The sequence below is a fragment of the Trachurus trachurus genome, assembly GCF_905171665.1.
Source record: "Trachurus trachurus genome assembly, chromosome: 21".
NCBI classification, from domain to species: Eukaryota; Metazoa; Chordata; class Actinopteri; order Carangiformes; family Carangidae; genus Trachurus; species Trachurus trachurus.
Genome location: NC_139899.1, coordinates 31415195 through 31434548, shown reverse-complemented (window position 1 = coordinate 31434548; position 19354 = coordinate 31415195). Strand labels below are relative to the sequence as shown.

The following is a 19354-nucleotide window of genomic DNA, read 5'->3' as shown; positions in this document are numbered from 1 at the left end:
CAGCCCACCGCCACAGCTACGCTCAAGCGGCGACGCGGCCGCCTCCGCCTTTCAAGATCCCCCGGCTGCCCAGGCCTGCGTCCCAGGCCCCCCCACGGCCAGCACCGAAGGGCCCTTGGCAAAAGAAGCCCCGTGAAGGTCCCCAGCCGGATCAGCCTCCCCCAGCCTCCTCGCCGGTGGTGAGGAGGAAGAAGCGGACGGCCTGACAGCCCAGCGGGACGCAACGGACGAGGCGCCGTTCCCCTCCCCGTCTCAGTCCGCTCCAGCGGCTCTGTTCATGAGCACGGGACCTGGTTCCGTCCCGGAGATGGTCGACCCGGCCCAGCGCCCCATGAAAAGGGGCAGAAATGTTCAGTTCGAGACTCTGTGTGTTCACAAGTGTTTCACAAGCATTTCTCATGGTTTCATAAAATTAAAAATGAACAAACTGTCGCAGCCAGGCATGGTGCCGAGGGCGCAGTTGAAAACAATGAAAATCAAAATAAAACCGCTGTTGGAAAACAGCGCGGTCACACATTCCCCAGAGGTGGTGACACCTCTCGGGGCAATAGACGATCCTGCTGCGAACCGAGCAGCGCGCGCATGCGCAGTCGGGCGCGATCGGCAGTTCTCGTCTATGCCTCGGGAGAGAGGTCCCACTCCGTGCGTAAATCACTGGCCCGTCAGCCCGCTCTCCCTGAAGACAGCGAGCTGGTCAAAATGCACAAACTCAGAGTGGGTAATGAGGACGTTGCGCCGGGGATACAGGCTTCAGTTCGCCGTGGTGCCTCCTCAGTTCAGAGGAGTGATTCAGTCACAGGCCAGAGGCGAAGCCGCTCGCTGCCTACAGGAGGAAATCCTCTCCCTGTTAGAGAAAGGAGCGATAAGAGCCGTAGCTCCCGAACACAGCCAGAGTGGGTTTTATTCAAGATATTTCCTGGTCCCCAAGAAGGAGGGCCGTGGCATGCGTGCAATATTAGATCTCAGAGATCTGAACAAGCATCTCAGGAAATACACATTCAGGATGTTAACACACGCATCTCTGCTGCGTTTCCTGCGTCCGGGCGATTGGTTCACATCAATCGACCTCAAGGACGCATATTTTCACATCCCAATATATCCACCACACAGAAAATATCTCAGATTTGCCTTTCAGGGGGCAAGTTACGAGTATCTGGTCCTCCCGTTCGGTCTCTCACTGAGCCCAAGAGTGTTCGTGAAATGCACCGAGGCAGCTGTGGGACCGCTCAGGGGGCAGGGGGTCAGAGTAGCGACGTACATCGACGACTGGCTGGTTGCGGCATCCTCCCGCCAGGAGGCAGCAGATCACACAAAGCTACTCACAGAACACCTAGTGGACCTAGGTTTCAGAATAAATCTAGAGAAGAGTGTTCTCCTTCCTTCTCAGACCATCTCCTTTATAGGTCTCTCTATAGACTCAGCCCAGGCAAAAGTGAGGCTGACGGGAGAGAGGTTAAAGGCACTCAGAGACTGTCTGGCTCTTTTTCAAAGAGGGAAGTATGTGTCTCTCAGACTCTGCCAAAGGATGTTAGGGCTCATGGCTGCAGCCCTAGTGGTGGTTCCAATGGGGCGCCTGCATATGAGGGGAATGCAGCGCTGGGTGGCTTCTCACAGACTCAACCCACACCACCATGGCTCTCGCAGGGTGAGAGTCGATGTGGTCTGCACAGCAGCACTAATCCCATGGAGAAAGGTGGATTTCCTCACTCAAGGGGTGCCTATGGGTGTTGTTTTGTGCAGGAAAGTGGTCACAACAGATGCCTCCCTTTCAGGCTGGGGGGGGGTGTTCGAAGGAAGAGCAGTGAATGGGACCTGGGGTCCTCATCTACGCGCAGCTCACATAAATTATCTCGAGTTGTTAGCTGTTCATCTGTCACTGAAACATTTCCTCCCTTTCCTGAGGGGATGTCATGTGATAGTACGGACAGACAACACAACAGTGGTGGCTTATATCAACAGGCAGGGGGGGCTGAGGTCCCTGCCGTTGCACACATTGGCACACAGACTGATTGTCTGGAGCAGCAGGCATTTTCTGTCCCTGAAAGCCACCCACGTCCCAGGAATATTGAACCGGGGAGCAGACCTTCTGTCCAGGGGAAATCCCCTTTATGCAGAATGGAGACTTCACCCAGGCGTAGTGAGCATGATTTGGGAGCGCTACGGTCAGCCGTACGCGGACCTGTTTGCCACATGGGAGAACACACAGTGTCCTCTGTTTTTCTCTCTTCACGATCTAGACGCACCTCTGGGAGTAGATGCACTGGCTCACCAGTGGCCCCAAGCCCTCCTCTATGCATTCCCGCCAATAGCTCTGATCTCCCCGACCCTGGCCAGGGTGCGGGAAGAGGGCTTGTCAATGATTCTCATTGCCCCCTACTGGCCGTCGAAACACTGGCTGGCAGAGATAACACAGCTCCTCCACCAGGAACCATGGCCCCTACCAATACGCAGGGACCTGTTGTCTCAGGGGCGCGGAGAGATCTTCCATCCCCATCCAGAGAGGCTAGCTCTGTGGGCCTGGCCCGTGAGTGGTTCAACCTAAGGACCGTGGGCCTTCCCCCAGGCGTGATTGAGACTATTCAAAATGCAAGAGCCCCTTCAACAAGGTCCCTCTATGAGAGTAAATGGTCAGTGTTTGAAAGGTGGTGTGCAGACAGGCAGGAAATTTCCTTCCAGTGCTCTGTGGGGGTGATTTTAGCTTTCTTACAGGACATGGTGGACAAAGGGAAGGCTTTCTCCACCATTAAAGTATACCTGGCAGCTATCTCCTCATGCCACATTGGCTTTGAGGGGAAAACTGTAGGGCAGCACCCCCTGGTCTGCCGTTTCATGAGGGGAGCACGCCGTAAGCTCCCAGTTTCTAAACCGATGGCTCCATCCTGGGACCTCCCCACTGTGCTGGATGCACTCTCGGTCGCACCCTTTGAGCCACTGGAACAGGTGGACCTGAAAATGATGACTTTGAAGACAGCCTTGTTGTTGTCTCTTGTGTCGGCTAAACGCGTTGGTGAGATTCATGCTCTTTCTGTGAACCAGGCATGCACAAAATTCTCTTCAGGGAACGCAAGGGTGACTCTTCAACCTAACCCGGCTTTTATGCCTAAGGTGTTGGGGTCATGCTCTTCATTTGACATGGTATCCTTCTATCCCCCGCCGTTCTCCTCAGAGGAGCATCAGCGGTTACACATGCTGTGTCCGGTGCGGGCACTACGTATATACATGGATAGAACCAAGAGTTTTAGGAAAAGCGACCAGCTTTTCGTGTCTTGGGCCAAGAACCATGTTGGGAAGCCAGTCTCAAAGCAACGGCTCTCTCACTGGATTGTTGGGGCTATTGCTTTAGCTTATAGCTCTAGCGGTTTGCAACCACCAGACGGGCTACGCGCACATTCTACCAGGGGCCTTGCCACCTCGTGGGCCCTTTTCAGAGGGATCTCCATCCAGGAGATTTGTGCGGCAGCAAGTTGGGCCTCTCCCCATACCTTTGCTAGGTTCTATCGGCTCGACGTCACAGCACCCCCCCTAGCCCACTCGGTTCTTGGGGTGGTGAAGGGTCAATAAAGTTCATTTGACAGTTAGCCCTCAGGTCGTATCTGCCCAGCAATCCGGGAGTCAGTATTTCCCAATGTGAGACACGAAACGAATGCTATGAAAGAGAACTTTAGGTTACTTGCGTAACCCCGGTTCTCTGAGTAGCATGAGTGAGTGTCTCACCAGAACACCCTCCTTGCTCTTCGTAGCGAGGAATAGGTTTGTTTTTGAATGACTGGCAGCGCCGTGTCAAGCCCTCATATAGGGTAGGGTCTCCGCCCCCTAGGACACTGATGCGCCTGATTCCAGCCAATCCTGGCTGGCAGAATGGAATATGAGCTTCTGATGAGGTCACGCTGGAGGCGTTCCCAATGTGAGACACTCACTCATGCTACTCAGAGAACCGGGGTTACGCAAGTAACCTAAAGTTTTCCTTTGGCGCCGAGGCGCGAAGCAGCCATTGTTGTTTTCTGGCTCCAACGCACACAAGCCACGTCTCAGGCCTGCAACGATTTACTGATTAAAGGGTACCCATTTTATTTTCATTCACTTATTGAATAAAAAGTGCCGGCTTTAGAAGGTAATATTTTATTTGTTGTGGTTTTGAAACTGAACTGTGTTGAGTGTGCACAGAAAGAAAAGAAAGTACAGTAAGCAATAGAACTGACTGAAATACTGTTCATTGGGGTTTATTGATCCATTTACAGATTTAAAAGGATAAAATAAGACAAAGACTTGCATTGAATAATTTTGTTTTTTTTATTTTTCATATTAAAACATTTGTGTGTTTAATATTTACTAAAGTAAATTGCTGAAACTTACCTGTTGATATTCATTTTTTCATCTGGTATCTTATGAGTATTTTTGTTTGGTTAAAGAGTGCTTTTTAGGGAAGCTTAAAAAACTTAAAGGGTACCTATAGGTAAGAAAAACACATTTGATTTTTAGTTCATTTATTTACAGGAGTGATAAATACAAGCTAAAACAGTAGTAATAACACATTTTGGGGTTAAATAAAAGTAGTTAACAAGGGAATAAATAGACAAGTTCATAAATACGTTATTACAGCATACTTACCTATTATTATTAATTAACCTAAAGAGAAAGTGATTTCTTAAACTTAAAGAACTTGGGGAGCGCACCTCAGTAAATAGACCTGACGTCTAGAGGGCGCTACAGGTGAAAAAAAAGAAGCAATTTTGTTTATTTTGAGGGGGTGTGATAAAGACGCTTGTTGTTTGTAACAGGCTAAACGTGCTGAGTTCATTGATTGTTAAACCAATCACTGAAGCCTAACGTAAAAGCCAGTGATTGTCGTTTATGTCATGTCATCTGTCTCTTTTTGATTTCTGGCGCCTATTACACTACCGCTATGTGATGATTACGCCCGGTCCAGTATAGAAATGTCAAGAAGACAGATGAGCCTTTTCCAGGCATTTGAAAAAAAAAAAAAGAGATCAAAACCCACGATCACAAACACGCAGCAGAGCAGCGATAATGAAGGTCTCTCCTCTCAAGCTCCAAACTCACTCGTCTGCACCGCGATTATGGACTCATAGGCGCCGATTCCAGGTTGAGCACCCACTGGGGGAGCCTCGGCCCATCAGCTGTGTGTCTGTGGGTATGTGTAGCCCGTATGTGTGTGTAGCCATGTGTGAATGTGTGTGTTAATCTCTCACGAGCTCTGTTAAGATGAATAAACACAAACCGCTGCAGAGCGCGAGCCTGGCACAGAGGTGCGCGCTCTGACGCATCTGGCACCGAAAGGAAACTGGCTCCGCTCCGCGGCTATTTCGCGTCCAACGTCTATGTTAAGCACATGTTTTTATTGATATTGTAGCGTCCGAGCCGACGTAACTACAACAACATAACACAAACTTATCTGACAGCTCTCACTTCCTCCTCTGCTCCTCACTCACACACACACAGACAGGTCTTCCTCACACTCACCCCGGCCCCTCAGTTTCTCATCCAACGCTCATCCATACGCTACCTGCCCGTACACATTCACAGTCAGTCAGAAATCACACAACTTAAACATCATAACAACAACATTACTGCGGGGTCGCAACAATATTTTCAGTTGTGCAGTATATTACAGTAATGAGCGACAAGTCCCATTGCTACGTGGCATGATAAGCACACCAGTGTTTGTAGAGCCTGGTGTGCGACCCCCCCCTCCGAAAAAAAAAAATGTTGTAGCCTATTTGCCGTTTCTGTGCGTACATTGAAATTGAATCCCAGCGGCGCCACTGCCTCCCAGAACTGTGGGGGAGCTCCGGAGAGGGGAAAAAAAGAGAAATCAACGAAGGAGCGAGCTATTTCCGGCCGACTTGCATAGTTATGCTTTACTGGTGACTCTAAATTGCCCATAGGTGTGAATGTGTGTGTGTATATGTTGGCCCTGTGATAGACTGGTGAGCTGTCAAGGGTGAACCCCGCCTCCTTCCCAAAGTCATCTGAGAAAGGCTCCAGCTCACCCTCCACCCTAGTGAGGATGAGCTGTATAGAAGATGAATGAACTTAAAGAGATATTGGTGAATGAAGCCCATCGTTACAAAATGTAGGAAAAGGAAGTCACTCACATTTGTAACCCTTAAAATAACTTTGCAGAGAATTCTTTTGAGAACCTAAAACTGTTTGACATGAGTTGTGTTGTTGTTTCAGGATCCAGCAGCAGAGACCAGACTCTCCTGAACCCAGCTGTCTGTCTTTAAAGAGCGACCACTCAAAGGGAGGGATTATTAACTTTAAAGGAGGACGTGGATCAACTGATCAGATGTAAGCTGTAACTGACAGTCAGACTCAGGTTATTGTAGAAAAGAACCAGTTTGTAGGACGTGTTGTTGGACCAGGTCTGAAACCAAAGTGTCTCTGTCTGTTGTGAACGTCCTCAGGGGACATATAAAGTCCATCTTGTATTATCTCTCTGTCCTGATGTTGACTTGACACTGATTCCTCCACAGAGTGGACCAGGAGAGCTCAAAGGTTCCCAGTGGTCAGTCTGCCCAGCAGCATCAAACACACCTGGACTCCATATTTATGGTGAGGACATGTCCAACAGCTGCTATTACATCTGTTGTGTTCACCATCATCTCCATGCTGCACTTTGACACCAGTGGATTGTCAGTCTGTCCAACATGGATCTGATGTTTGGCTCCATGGTTTTAGTTTGATGCTGTCACTCATAGAGTTTCTGTTCCAGCTGCTGGAGGAGAACATGGTCACTTTTGTCAAGAACGAGCTGAAGAGGATCCACAAGGCTCTGAGTCTAGATTACGCAGAATGCTCAGGGAGTCAGAGGGAGGATGAGGATGAAGAGCAGAGGAGGAGCAGCAGAGAGGCATTAGTGAAGATCACAGTGAACTTCCTGAGGAGGATGAAGCAGGAGAAGCTGGCTGAGCATCTGCAGAGCAGTAAGAGAATTTCTCTAAAGCTTCAACATGATGGACAAATGAGACGTTCACTGACATCAACACATGGAGGGAAACATGTTCATAGTCGTTATTTAGAGGAATTAAAATGTTATATTTTCTTACTGATCTTATATCTTGTGTTTTCATTCAGAATATTTTGCTCAAGTTTGTGGACATAAACTCAAATCTGTCCTGAAGGAGAAGTTCCAGTGTGTGTTTGAGGGGATCTCTAAAGCAGGACACCAAACCCTTCTGAACCAGATCTACACGGAGCTCTACATCACAGAGGGAGGGGCTGGAGGGGTCAATGAGGAACATGAGGTCAGACAGATTGAAACAGCGTCCAGGAAACCAGTCAGACCAGAAACAACCATCAGACAAGAAGACATCTTTAAAGCCCCACCTGGAAGAGACCGACCAATCAGAAGAGTGATGACAAAGGGAGTGGCTGGCATTGGGAAAACAGTCTTAACACAGAAGTTCACTCTGGACTGGGCTGAAGACAAAACCAACCAGGACATACACTTCACATTTCCCTTCACCTTCAGAGAGCTGAATGTGCTGAAAGAGAGAAAGTTCAGCTTGGTGGAACTTGTTCATCACTTCTTCTCTGAAACCAAAGAAGCAGGAATCTGCAGGTTTGATCAGTTCCAGGTCGTCTTCATCTTTGACGGTCTGGACGAGTGTCGACTTCCTCTGGACTTCCACAACACTGAGATCCTGACTGATGTGACAGAGTCCACCTCAGTCAACGTGCTGCTGACCAACCTCATCAGGGGGAACCTGCTTCCCTCTGCTCGCCTCTGGATAACCACACGACCTGCAGCAGCCAATCAGATCCCTCCTCAGTGTGTTGACATGGTGACAGAGGTCAGAGGGTTCACTGACCCACAGAAGGAGGAGTACTTCAGGAAGAGGTTCAGAGATGAGGAGCAGGCCAGAGAGATCATCTCCCACATCAAGAGATCACGAAGCCTCCACATCATGTGCCACATCCCAGTCTTCTGCTGGATCACTGCTACAGTTCTGGAGGAGCTGTTGAAGACCAGAGAGGGAGGAGAGCTGCCCAAGACCCTGACTGAGATGTACATCCACTTCCTGGTGGTTCATCTAAAACTGAAGAAGGTCAAGTATGATGGAGGAGCTGAGACAGATCAACACTGGAGTCCAGAGAGCAGGAAGATGATTGAGTCTCTGGGAAAACTGGCGTTTGAGCAGCTGCAGAAAGGAAACCTGATCTTCTATGAATCAGACCTGACAGAGTGTGGCATCGATATCAGAGCAGCCTCAGTGTACTCAGGAGTGTTCACACAGATCTTTAAAGAGGAGAGAGGCCTGTACCAGGACAAGGTGTTCTGCTTCGTCCATCTGAGTGTTCAGGAGTTTCTGGCTGCTCTTCATGTCCATCTGACCTTCATCAACTCTGGACTCAGCCGGATGTCACAACAACAAACAACCTCCAAGAAGACTGAAACAACAGGAGTCAAATCTGCAGAGACAAACTTCTACCAGAGCGCTGTGGACGAGGCCTTACAGAGTCCAAATGGACACCTGGACTTGTTCCTCCGCTTCCTCCTGGGTCTTTCACTGGAGACCAATCAGAATCTCCTACGAGGTCTGATGACTCAGTCAGGAAATGACTCACGGTCCAATCAGGAAACAGTCCAGTACATCACGAAGAAGATCGAAGAGACTCCCTCTGCAGAGAAAAGCATCAACCTGTTCCACTGTCTGAATGAACTAAATGATCGTTCTCAAGTGATGCTGATCCAATGGTACCTGACATCAGGAAGTCTCTCCACACGTATACTGTCTCCTGCTCAGTGGTCGGCTCTGGTCTTCATCTTACTGTCATCAGAAGAAGATCTGGACAAGTTTGACCTGAGGAAATACTCTGCTTCAGAGGAGGCTCTTCTGAGGCTGCTGCCAGTGGTCAAAGCCTCTAACAAAGCTCTGTAAGTGTAGAGATAGTTGGATTTATTCATCATTATATAAAAACACTGTCTTTATGATAGGGAAACTTCGAACGGCTGTGGAACCAGTGCTTGATAAATGTCCTTCACCAAGAATCGCAGCACAAGTGGTGCCATAGTGCCATAGTGAAACATACTAATTTAAGTGTTCACCAATCTGCGTGTGTGATGCCCACTTGCTGCATATTAACACGACCAAAACTGTTGAGATGCTCCTCGATCCTACATCAGTGGGTGATCAAAGCCCAGTGGCCATCCATGGCCAAGACATTGTGGAGTACCTTTAGTCTAGTACGAAGAGGGGGGTATCATGCACCCCCCGGAAATATACTTCTAACCAATGTTTCTAGATTGGAAAAAATGTGTAGAAAATGATGAGCTATGTTAAAAAGTTGTCAGAATGTCCCATGTATCATTTTTATGCAAATTATTGCCGCCATTATCGAAATAACCTAATTTCACTATATCTCAGCCAATATTGCAGATATCTGAACAAATAAGGTGTCTAGACCCATGTTTTGAGGGTCAGAGATCATAATAAAACTATTCATAAAGTGATCACATGTTGGTGGCATGCTAGTAAGCCAACCTAACCCTTTTACCAATTACAAGACGCCAATGTTGGAGATACCAAATAAGGTGTCTAGACAGAGGTTGTTGTGTGTTTAACCAAGGTTTATTTGGATCAAACATCATAATAGAACTCTTCTTGATGTGACCACTCTTCTCTTTCCCATGCCAGATAAACAGTCAAGTAAATGGTTCTCCACTATGCATCACTCATCATCGTTTTCACTGAAATCATCAGAGTTAAACTCATCCTCTCCTTCCTCTTTCTCCTCCTCTTGCTGTTCATGCTCTCCAGTGTCATGGGGATCAACCAGTGAAGTTGGTAGGTTTCAACACTCCTTCATCAGTCTTCATCCATCCCTGCCCCTCATCATAGGGTTTTGGTTTTTCCAGAATAGGTTCATCAGCTAGTACAAGGCAACACGGTAGTTCACACGTCGGGCATGTGGCTTCAGAGCAGAGTGGCATGGAGGAAGGTGAACCAGGTCAACCTTAGACTTGCAAGTGAGTTTCTTGTCCTCCCCCACCATGTTGTGTAGCAACTTGGCACAGACAACAAGACTCACAACTCACTCAGGCTTGACACTCTAGCAGTCACTGAGTTGACTGGATATGTGAAACCTGGGATTCTTCTTCAAGGGCCCCACCTTCCTTCTCCCTTTGATGGCACTGGTACAGTCTTCTCCACTGAACACATAGAACCCAAGAAGAGTGGCGCGGTAGTCTTCTCCCAGGGATTCTGCAATACTACTACTGCCTGGCTTCCGGTGCACCTGTCCCCATTGATGTTGAGATGGACGTGTTACAGTACGAGCAGAAGCTGTGGGCAAGGCTGCTAAAGCTGACTTCATCAGACCCCTACAGTGTGAAGATCCAGGAAGCTTCTTTAACCCAACAACTTCTCAACATCTCTGAGCTTGCAGAATCCCTGGGAGAAGACCACCGCACCACTCTTCTTGGGTTCTATGTGTTCAGTGGTGAAGACTGTACCACTGCCAAGTATATTTTTTTGTCTTTTTCATGCCTTTATTTGACAGTACAGTTGAGAGAGACAGGAAATAGGGAGGCAGAGAGAGGGGGAATGACACGCAGGAAAGGGCTGTCCGATGCGGGATTCAAACCGGGGCCGCCTGCACGAGGACTATAGCCTCAATATATGGGGCGCCTGCTTAACCCACTGCGCCATTCGACGCCCCGGAAGGTGGGGCCCTTGAAGAAGAATCCCCAATTTCACGTATTCAGTCAACTCAGTGACTGCTAGAGTGTCAAGCCTGAGATGCTGAGGCAGTTGGAGCAATTCACCTGTCTGATGTCTGATGTCTTCAGTGGATGTTGTCCGTGCCGAGTTGCTACTCAACATGGTGGGGGAGGACAAGAAACTCACTTGCAAGTCTAAGGTTGACCTGGCTCGCCTTCCTCCATGCCACTCTGCTCTGAAGCCACATGCCCGACGTGTGAACTACCGCGTCGCCTTGTACAAGCGAGCTGATGAACCTATTCTGGAAAAACCAAAACCCTATGATGAGGGGCAGGGATGGATGAAGACTGATGAAGGAGTGTTGAAACCTACCAACTTCACTGGTTGATCCCCATGACACTGGAGAGCATGAACAGCAAGAGGAGGAGAAAGAGGAAGGAGAGGATGAGTTTAACTCTGATGATTTCAGTGAAAACGATGATGAGTGATGCATAGTGGAGAACCATTTACTTGACTGTTTATCTGGCATGGGAAAGAGAAGAGTGGTCACATCAACAAGAGTTCTATTATGATGTTTGATCCAAATAAACCTTGGTTAAACACACAACAACCTCTGTCTAGACACCTTATTTGGTATCTCCAATATTGGCGTCTTGTAATTGGTAAAAGGGTTAGGTTGGCTTACTAGCATGCCACCAACATGTGATCACTTTATGAATAGTTTTATTATGATCTCTGACCCTCAAAACATGGGTCTAGACACCTTATTTGTTCAGATATCTGCAATATTGGCTGAGATATAGTGAAATTAGGTTATTTCGATAATGGCGGCACTAATTTGCATAAAAATGATACATGGGACATTCTGACAACTTTTTAACATAGCTCATCATTTTCTACACATTTTTTCCAATCTAGAAACATTGGTTAGAAGTATATTTCCGGGGGGTGCATGATACCCCCCTCTTCGTACTAGACTACTTGGAGTCTTCATTGACAGCGACTTGAGCTTGAGCACACGGGTGGCCAATGTCTGTGCCAATATTCATCAGTGTCTCTATATCTTACGTAGGCTCAGAGTGTTTGGAGTTTGCAAAAACATTATGTTAATTTTTTATAGAGCAACAATGAGTCAGTACTCCAGTATGGTATCACCAACTGGTGACATGTCCAGGTCACATGTCTGTTCTTATGATACAGGCTGTGGTCCTGAAATGTGTGTTTCTCCTCTATAATACACATTCTACATCTCGGAGGCAACATCGTTCCACATACAGACTCCCTTCCCCTTTCAAACGGGCAGAGCTCCTTGGGAAACAGTAGTGGAGACACCAAGGGAGAATCAGGGTCTGGCACACACGTGCACGAAAAAGACAAGCGCACCGTTACAGCGTTGTGTTGTGATCGCACATGACGCGTGTCTATATTGAAAGTAAAGAGTTTGTATGCATACCAGAAGCGGAAAAGATATTTGTAAAATATAACACCTTACCACCTTCACCCTTTTCATGTCGCGCACCCCCTAGCGGCGACTTGCACACCACACGCTGGGAATCCCTGGTCTACTGTATGAGTGGGATTGTCCAGTGTTGGTCTGTGTTTACTCCACTAGTCTTTTAATCTGATGTACGTTTATACTGTATGTTGTTTTTACTGCATGTGCTGCAACCGCTCCTTATCTCTGGGACAAATTCCTCCCTGGTGGAGACCAACAAAGTAACCTAACCTTTTCAACAGGACAGAAAATAAATTCCTTTCTTCTTTAATTCCTCATGATCATCTCTACAGACTAAGCGGCTGTAACCTCTCAGAGAGAAGCTGTGAAGCTCTGTCCTCAGTCCTCAGCTCCCAGTCCTCTAGTCTGAGACACCTGGACCTGAGTAACAACAACCTGCAGGACTCAGGAGTGAAGCTGCTGTCTGGTGGACTGGAGAGTCCACACTGTAGACTGGAGACTCTCAGGTGAGGATCCATCCAGCTGTTTATCTGATGCCACTTGAACACAGCAGCAGGTGTTGACAGAGGGTTCCTGTGTGTTGTGTGTGTTCAGTCTGTCAGGATGTCTGGTCACAGAGGAAGGCTGTGCTTCTCTGGCCTCAGCTCTGAGCTCCAACCCCTCCCATCTGAGAGAGCTGGACCTGAGCTACAACCATCCAGGAGCCTCAGGAGAGAAGCTGCTGTCTGCTGGACTGGAGGATCCAGACTGGAGACTGGACTCTCTCAGGTATGGAGAGGCTGCTGCAGCCACACACACTGTCTGATAGAGGAGGAGGAGCTGGAACATTTCCTATGGCCCCATTCACACCTGGTCACACCTGGTATTAACATCAGTCTCAGGTGATCCATGCATTGATGACATCAGATCCCATCACTCAGACCATATCCAGAGGTGGTGTAGGCCACAGTGAAGCTCCGCCCACTCCACTGACGTCCTCTGTCTCAGTCTGACTCGTCCCAACACAGTTTATACTGAAGCCAAAATCTCAGAGTGTTTCAAACATGAGCTGTGCAGCTTTCATCAGTCACAGTGATGAACTACTGGGATCAGGAGTTTCTCCTCATGACGACTTCAGTGTCTCATCATGACTCACTGTGTCATATTCAGGAGAAGAGATGTCAGGGATGAAAGCAGCTGTTGGCAGCTGTGCTCTGAGTCTCTCCAGATGTTTGGATCAGACTTTATTTCAGAGTGTATCAGGAAACATTTCAGCTGCAGCTGGTTGAACTGCTCCTGAACCAACAGTGTTTGACCTGAACAGTCCCAGAGACTGTAGACACCTGTTGAGTGTGGACACACTAATAACAACACAGCAACAAGAATCAAAGCATGTCCACTGCTCAGAGACATTCGTCTCCCAGCGTCTCCAACCAAGGAGGAAATAAGAGACAGAAACCAGGCGGCACCATCAGGTCTCTGTCTGGTCAGATATTGATGATCAATAATCAGCTCAGTCTCTCTGAGATCCTGGTCTTGTCCTGATGAGATATGTTGTGTTGAGGAGACAGTAAATCACAGTGTGACATCCAGATGTCCTCACTGTCCAGAGGCCTGGAGCTGTCAGTCAGAAGACAGTGAGTGTAGTGAACAGTGTAATAATCAGTGTTTGTGGTCAGAGATGGACAGAGTACTCGACCCCAGTACTTGAGTAAGAGTACAAATTAGGGATGCACATTTTGAAAAAAATTTCTGACCGATAACCGACGCTCGTTAACCGATAAGATTAAGATGCTTGCGGTGCACGGATAAATTTTTTTTGCCGTTAAATACACACGTGCGCTGCGACAGCTGATCAGTGCCACATCCACTCTGCTCTGTCTCAGCTGATCTCTCATATAGAGGTTTGATTGTCCAATGTAGAACTGTTTTTATACAAAGTGCAGCCAAACACCAGACTGAAGGAACAGCAGAGCTCCTCTGTGGAGCTGCAGGAGAGCTGCATCAGCCTCCTCTTTTATTTACTTTTTTCATTTTTTTCAGTGCCGTTGTTACAGGTGATTCACATCTATGTCTGTGTAGCTACATTTATAGTCTGACCTTCCTTCATGGGGGCTGCTGCACATACTGTCAGTCCTCCTGTGGAACTTTTTGCTGCGAAATATGACTGAAGGCACATGGACTCTGCACGTGTCGACACGCCCCCATGAGTTGACGACAAGGAGCTAATAAAAAATAACCGATAGCATTAATCGGTCAAAGTTCTTGTTATCGGTTAATGGTTAAACGGTTCAACATGTGCATCCCTAGTACAAATACTACTGGTCAAAATTTACTCCGTTACAAGTAAAATTAGCTCAGTCGACATGTTCATCGAGTAAGAGTAAAAAAGTACTTGCTTTTAAAGGTACTTAAGTATCCAAAAGTACATGCCGCCCTCGTCCCTACGTCACACAGTGACCCGCCCTCGTCCCTTGGCTGCACACACAGAGAGGACTGCCCCTTTATGCCGTTCTCTCTCCTCATTGGATAAAGGTTGTAGGATACAAGGAAAGTTTTCTCCTCGGCTCAGAGCAGAGCAGAGTGACTGACAGACCCGTGTTTCAGACCAAACACTCTATGTAAGTGATTGCTGTCGGAAGATAGAACTATTTAAGACTTATATTAACACAAAAATTCCGCTTACTTCTGCTTTAACTCTTGTTTCTGAGAATTAACTCTTTGAAACCACCTGCACTGATGTGCTGCTTTTAGGGGTTAGGGTTTCCTTCTTTGACAAACACAGTTTGTGTCCAGTAGTATTTTAGAAAAAAAAAAGAGCAGACCTGAAAGTATCGAGTACTTTTCAGCCTTCCTAGAAATTAACTTGAGTAAAAGTAAAAATATTTGTCTTGGAAATGTATTCAAGTAAGAGTAATAAGTACCAAATCCTCTGGATATGTACTTTACTCCGTTACTGTCCACCACTGTTTGTGGCTGAATGTGTATGCTGCTCCAACACGTCTGACTCCAGATCAGATGAAGCCACAAAGTGGCTCCTTAATGACAGTCTCCAGCAGCTGGAGCTTCACTTCCTGTCTGAGTCCATGTGCTCTGAGCTGAGCCTGCTTCTCTCTGCTCTACAGTTTCTCTGCTTCCTCTGGACTCTGACTTCAAGTCCAGTCAAAATGTGTGGACAGGTTTGATGGAGCTCAGGACTGGTCCTGAGGACGGCTGCTTTATTCCACATGATGTGACTGATCTCAGTGAGTCAGTGGGTACGTTTACATGGACAGTTTCAATCGGTTTCAGAAAGGTTTGGGAGACCAAACCGATTGAAAATACTTCATGTAAACACCTCAAACCGTTTCAATTACCCCAAACCGGTTGAAATTCCAACCAGATTGAAGGGGGTGGTTTAAACCTTTTCTAAAGAGATCTGTCTGTCATGTATACACTTGAAACGGGTTGATCCCTGGCTGCGTTCGTTCAGGACCTGACGTACGTACGCACGCACGCACGCTTGAGCACGTACGAGCCGTGCCTGCCTGGCTGTCACTCACGTGAAAATGTCTGTGTAATATGGGAAAATGTCGAGCAAGAACTTTCATAACGGACTGGCGGGTCATACGGAAGTTCTGTTTCCACTCGGTGTCCGAAAATTCATGCAGAGAGAGGAGGAGGAGGAGGAGGAAGAGGAGGTGCGCCGCCGGTGTTGTGCCGAAAAGTTTTTCTGCAGGTAGTCTCTTTTCGGCACAACACCTGCGGCGCACCGCTTCCTCCTCCTCCTCCTCCTCCTCTCTCTGCATGAATTTTCGGACACCAAGTGGAAAGAGGCTCTCTCTTCTTTTCCTGCTAAAACTAGGAACATGTCACGCTGCTGTTTAATACAGAGAAATATTAAAACAGCAAAGACTGCGCTCAACAAACGATGTATTTTGGCACAGCTGTAGCACTTCCATAATCAATGCTGTTGTAACCATAGTAACGCAATCACTCACGGCTGCGGGCACATTCGAAGCGTTTGTTTCATCGGTGCATGTAAACACCCAACCAGTTTACTTTGTAACCCATGTATACGCTCAAGCTGAAATCTTCAAACAGATTGATTTAAACCAAACCTTTCTGAAACCGTTTGAAACTGTCCATGTAAACGTACCCAGTGTGTTGCAGCTGATCTGTGTGAAGAGCAGAGAAGAACAGAGTCATTGATGATGAGATCCTGATCCGTCCTGTCACTGTGATCAGATGGTTTCTATTAGAGCTCCTTCATCCACTCACTGCTGCTGTGGCTCCTGTGGAAACCTGCTCACAGCCTCATTCTTCAGCTTCCTGGGGAGTTTTCTTCAGACAAACACAAGTTGTGTTCACACTCAGTGTTTCTCACTAAACTCGCTGTGTGTTTCACTGAGCTCTAACAAACGTGTTGAGTGTGTTTCCTTCCTCATCAAACACTGAAACCATCCACTGTTCACAGCTGCACTCTTCTTCTTTCCTGGTGCATTGTGGGATATCTGGGCTGGTCAGCTCCACCTGTTGTGTCTTTATCTTCTTTGCTGTGACGTGTGTTTGTGCAGCTTGAGAGTCAGAGAGTGAAAGTGTGTGTCTCACACTGCAGTGACATCACATGGAGAAAAGACATGATGAAGTGTTTCCTCCTCGTCTCCTCCTGCTCTGTATCATCACTAGATAAAGACTCCAGCTCCTTCTTCTCTGTGCTCAGTGTTCATCCATACATACCAGCCTCCATGTGAACACAGTGATAAAACAGTGTGTGTGTGAGAGCCATGTAATGTCCATGTGTGCATGCTGACAGAGAAGGTGCTGCTCTGACCCCCCTCCTCCTTTCAGGGTGGAGCCTGCTGGAGTCCCATGGTTGACACCAGGTCTGAGGAAGTGTAAGTCTGTTTTTACTTTGATTCGTGGAAACGAGGGATGCACATGTTTAACCGTTTAACCGTTAACCGATAACAAGAACTTCGACCGATTAATACTATCAGTTATTTATTTATTAGCTCCTTGTCGTCAACTCATGGGGGCGTGTCGACACGTGCAGATTTCCATGTGTCTTCAGTCATATTTCGCGGTAAAAAGTTCCACAGGAGGACTGACAGTATGTGCAGCAGCCCCCATGAAGGAAGGTCAGACCATAAATGTAGCTACACAGACATAGATGTGCATCATCTGTAACAACGGCGCTGAAAAAAACTGTTCCTTCAGTCTGGTGTTTTGCTGCACTTTCTAACTAAAACAGTTCTACATTGGACGATCTAACCTCCATATGAGCGATCAGCTGAGACAGAGCAGAGTGGATGTGGCACTGATCAGCTGTCACAGCGCACGTGTGTATTTAAAGAGATAGTTCAACATTTTGGCAAATTGGCCCATTGCCATAATCCCTATAGTCATAGCAGTAGGTTCATTACCTTTAATTGTCGGTGCAAGCTGTTTTTAGAACGGCGGAGCAGAGCCGTGAGCTGCTCAGAGCTACGCTACGGAGGCTCATGGGATTTCTTGGTTTCCCTCATCAAACTCATCAAATACACAATCCAACAACTCCAAAACGCTCTGGTGGACAAGTTGTGACCTGCACGATCACTACGCTATGAGATAATAACACAACGTTACCAGACAGAGATGTTTTAGAACCCTGAGCAGCTCACGGCTCTGCTCCGCCGTTCTAAAAACAGCTTGCACCAACAATTAAAGGTAACGAACCTACTGCTATGACTATAGGGATTATGGCAATGGGCCAATTTGCCAAAATGTTGAACTGCCCCTTTAATGGCAAAAAAAAAAAAATGGAGCGTCGTAATCTTATCGGTTAACGGTTAATAATCGGTTAACGAGCGTCGGTTACCGGTCAGAAAAAAAATTCAAAATGTGCATCCCTACTGGAAACAAAGCAGCACATTCAACCATCTTCACACTGTCACATCACTGACCTCATGAGTCTTCATCAAACTGTCAATAACTGATCACATGATCAATAACTGCAGCTGTGTCTTGTTCTCTCCATCAGATTCCTGTCCACTCACAATCGACACAAACACAGTGAACACAGAGATCAAACTGTCTGACAACAACAGGAAGGCGACATATGTGGAGGAGCATCAGTCATATCCTCGTCATCCAGACAGATTTGACTATCGACCTCAGCTGCTGTGTTCAACTGGTCTGACTGGTCGCTGCTACTGGGAGGTCGAGTGGAGAGGATGGGTTTTTATATCAGTGAGTTACAGAGGAATCAGCAGGAAAGGAGACAGTGATGACTGTGTGTTTGGAAGGAACGATCAGTCCTGGAGTCTGGAGTGCTCTGATGATTATGGTTACAGTGTCTGGCACAATAACAGAGAGACACGTATCACCTCCTCCTCCTCCTCCTCCTCCTCCTCCTCCTCCTCCTCCTCCTCCTCCTCCTCCTCCTCCTCCTCCTCTGTCTCTAACAGAGTAGCAGTGTATGTGGACTGTCCTGCTGGCTCTCTGTCCTTCTACAGAGTCTCCTCTGACTCACTGATCCACCTCTACACCTTCAACACCACCTTCACTCAACCTCTCTATCCTGGGTTTACACTCTACAGTTCTGATTCGTCAGTGTCTCTGTGTTGAGTGAAGCAGAGTCTCCTCCTGTCACAGAAACCTTCTCTCTGTTGAACAGACAGTTCAGTCTCTACACGTCTGTCTCTGTCTCTCACTCACGTCGTTTTCACAGGACAGAGATGAACACAGTTTATTAATGAACTCATCAGCGTCATGGTAACAGAAAAATCACTTATTATTATTGTTCTGCTGCTGCTGACTGTTATTGTTTCTCTGAATGATTTCGATGTTATGATAAAAGGTACAGGCTACTTTCAGGACGAAGGTGGTTTCACTGCAGACTCTTATTTTGAAAAGTCGGCCTGAGCTACATGAAGAGCACCGTGTCGTTCTGACTGTCAAAATAAATAAATAAAGGTTTCAACTGAAACAAAGTGGAAAAGTTCATTTATGTCAGTTTAGTTCAATTCAAACAGTGAAACACATCATGTATTATACAGATTCAAAACACACAGACTGAAATGTTTCATGTCTTTATTTCTTTTAATTGTAATGAAAACCTAAAATTCAGTAAATCAAGAAACTATAATACAGTGGAAAGTTGACTACTGTAACCTAATGAACTCCAAACAGCTGCAGAAGTTTCCTGAGCCTCGTCTCTCAGTCTGGTTCATGACCTCCATCATATTCTACTTTATTGAGATGTATCTTT

General features: G+C 47.1%; 3 protein-coding genes across 3 annotated transcripts in view; 2 read left to right on the top strand and 1 right to left on the bottom strand.

The window, feature by feature from the left end:
• LOC311004857 (uncharacterized protein) overlaps positions 1 to 19354 on the top strand; it is a 340983-nt gene that overhangs the window by 57265 nt on the left and 264364 nt on the right. The window lies entirely within an intron of this gene.
• LOC311004883 (tRNA wybutosine-synthesizing protein 4-like) overlaps positions 1 to 19354 on the bottom strand; it is a 196513-nt gene that overhangs the window by 82056 nt on the left and 95103 nt on the right. The gene's annotated exons all lie outside the window — the stretch shown is intronic.
• Positions 722 to 18711, top strand: LOC311004707 (uncharacterized protein; the record flags this gene model as incomplete). The annotated part of the gene is made up of 8 exons (XM_083996879.1): positions 722 to 1343; positions 2238 to 2524; positions 2710 to 3007; positions 7099 to 8902; positions 12477 to 12650; positions 12739 to 12912; positions 16954 to 17000; positions 18125 to 18711. 8 exons carry the CDS (start codon positions 722 to 724, stop codon positions 18709 to 18711), a joined length of 3993 nt encoding a protein of 1330 aa, XP_083853005.1.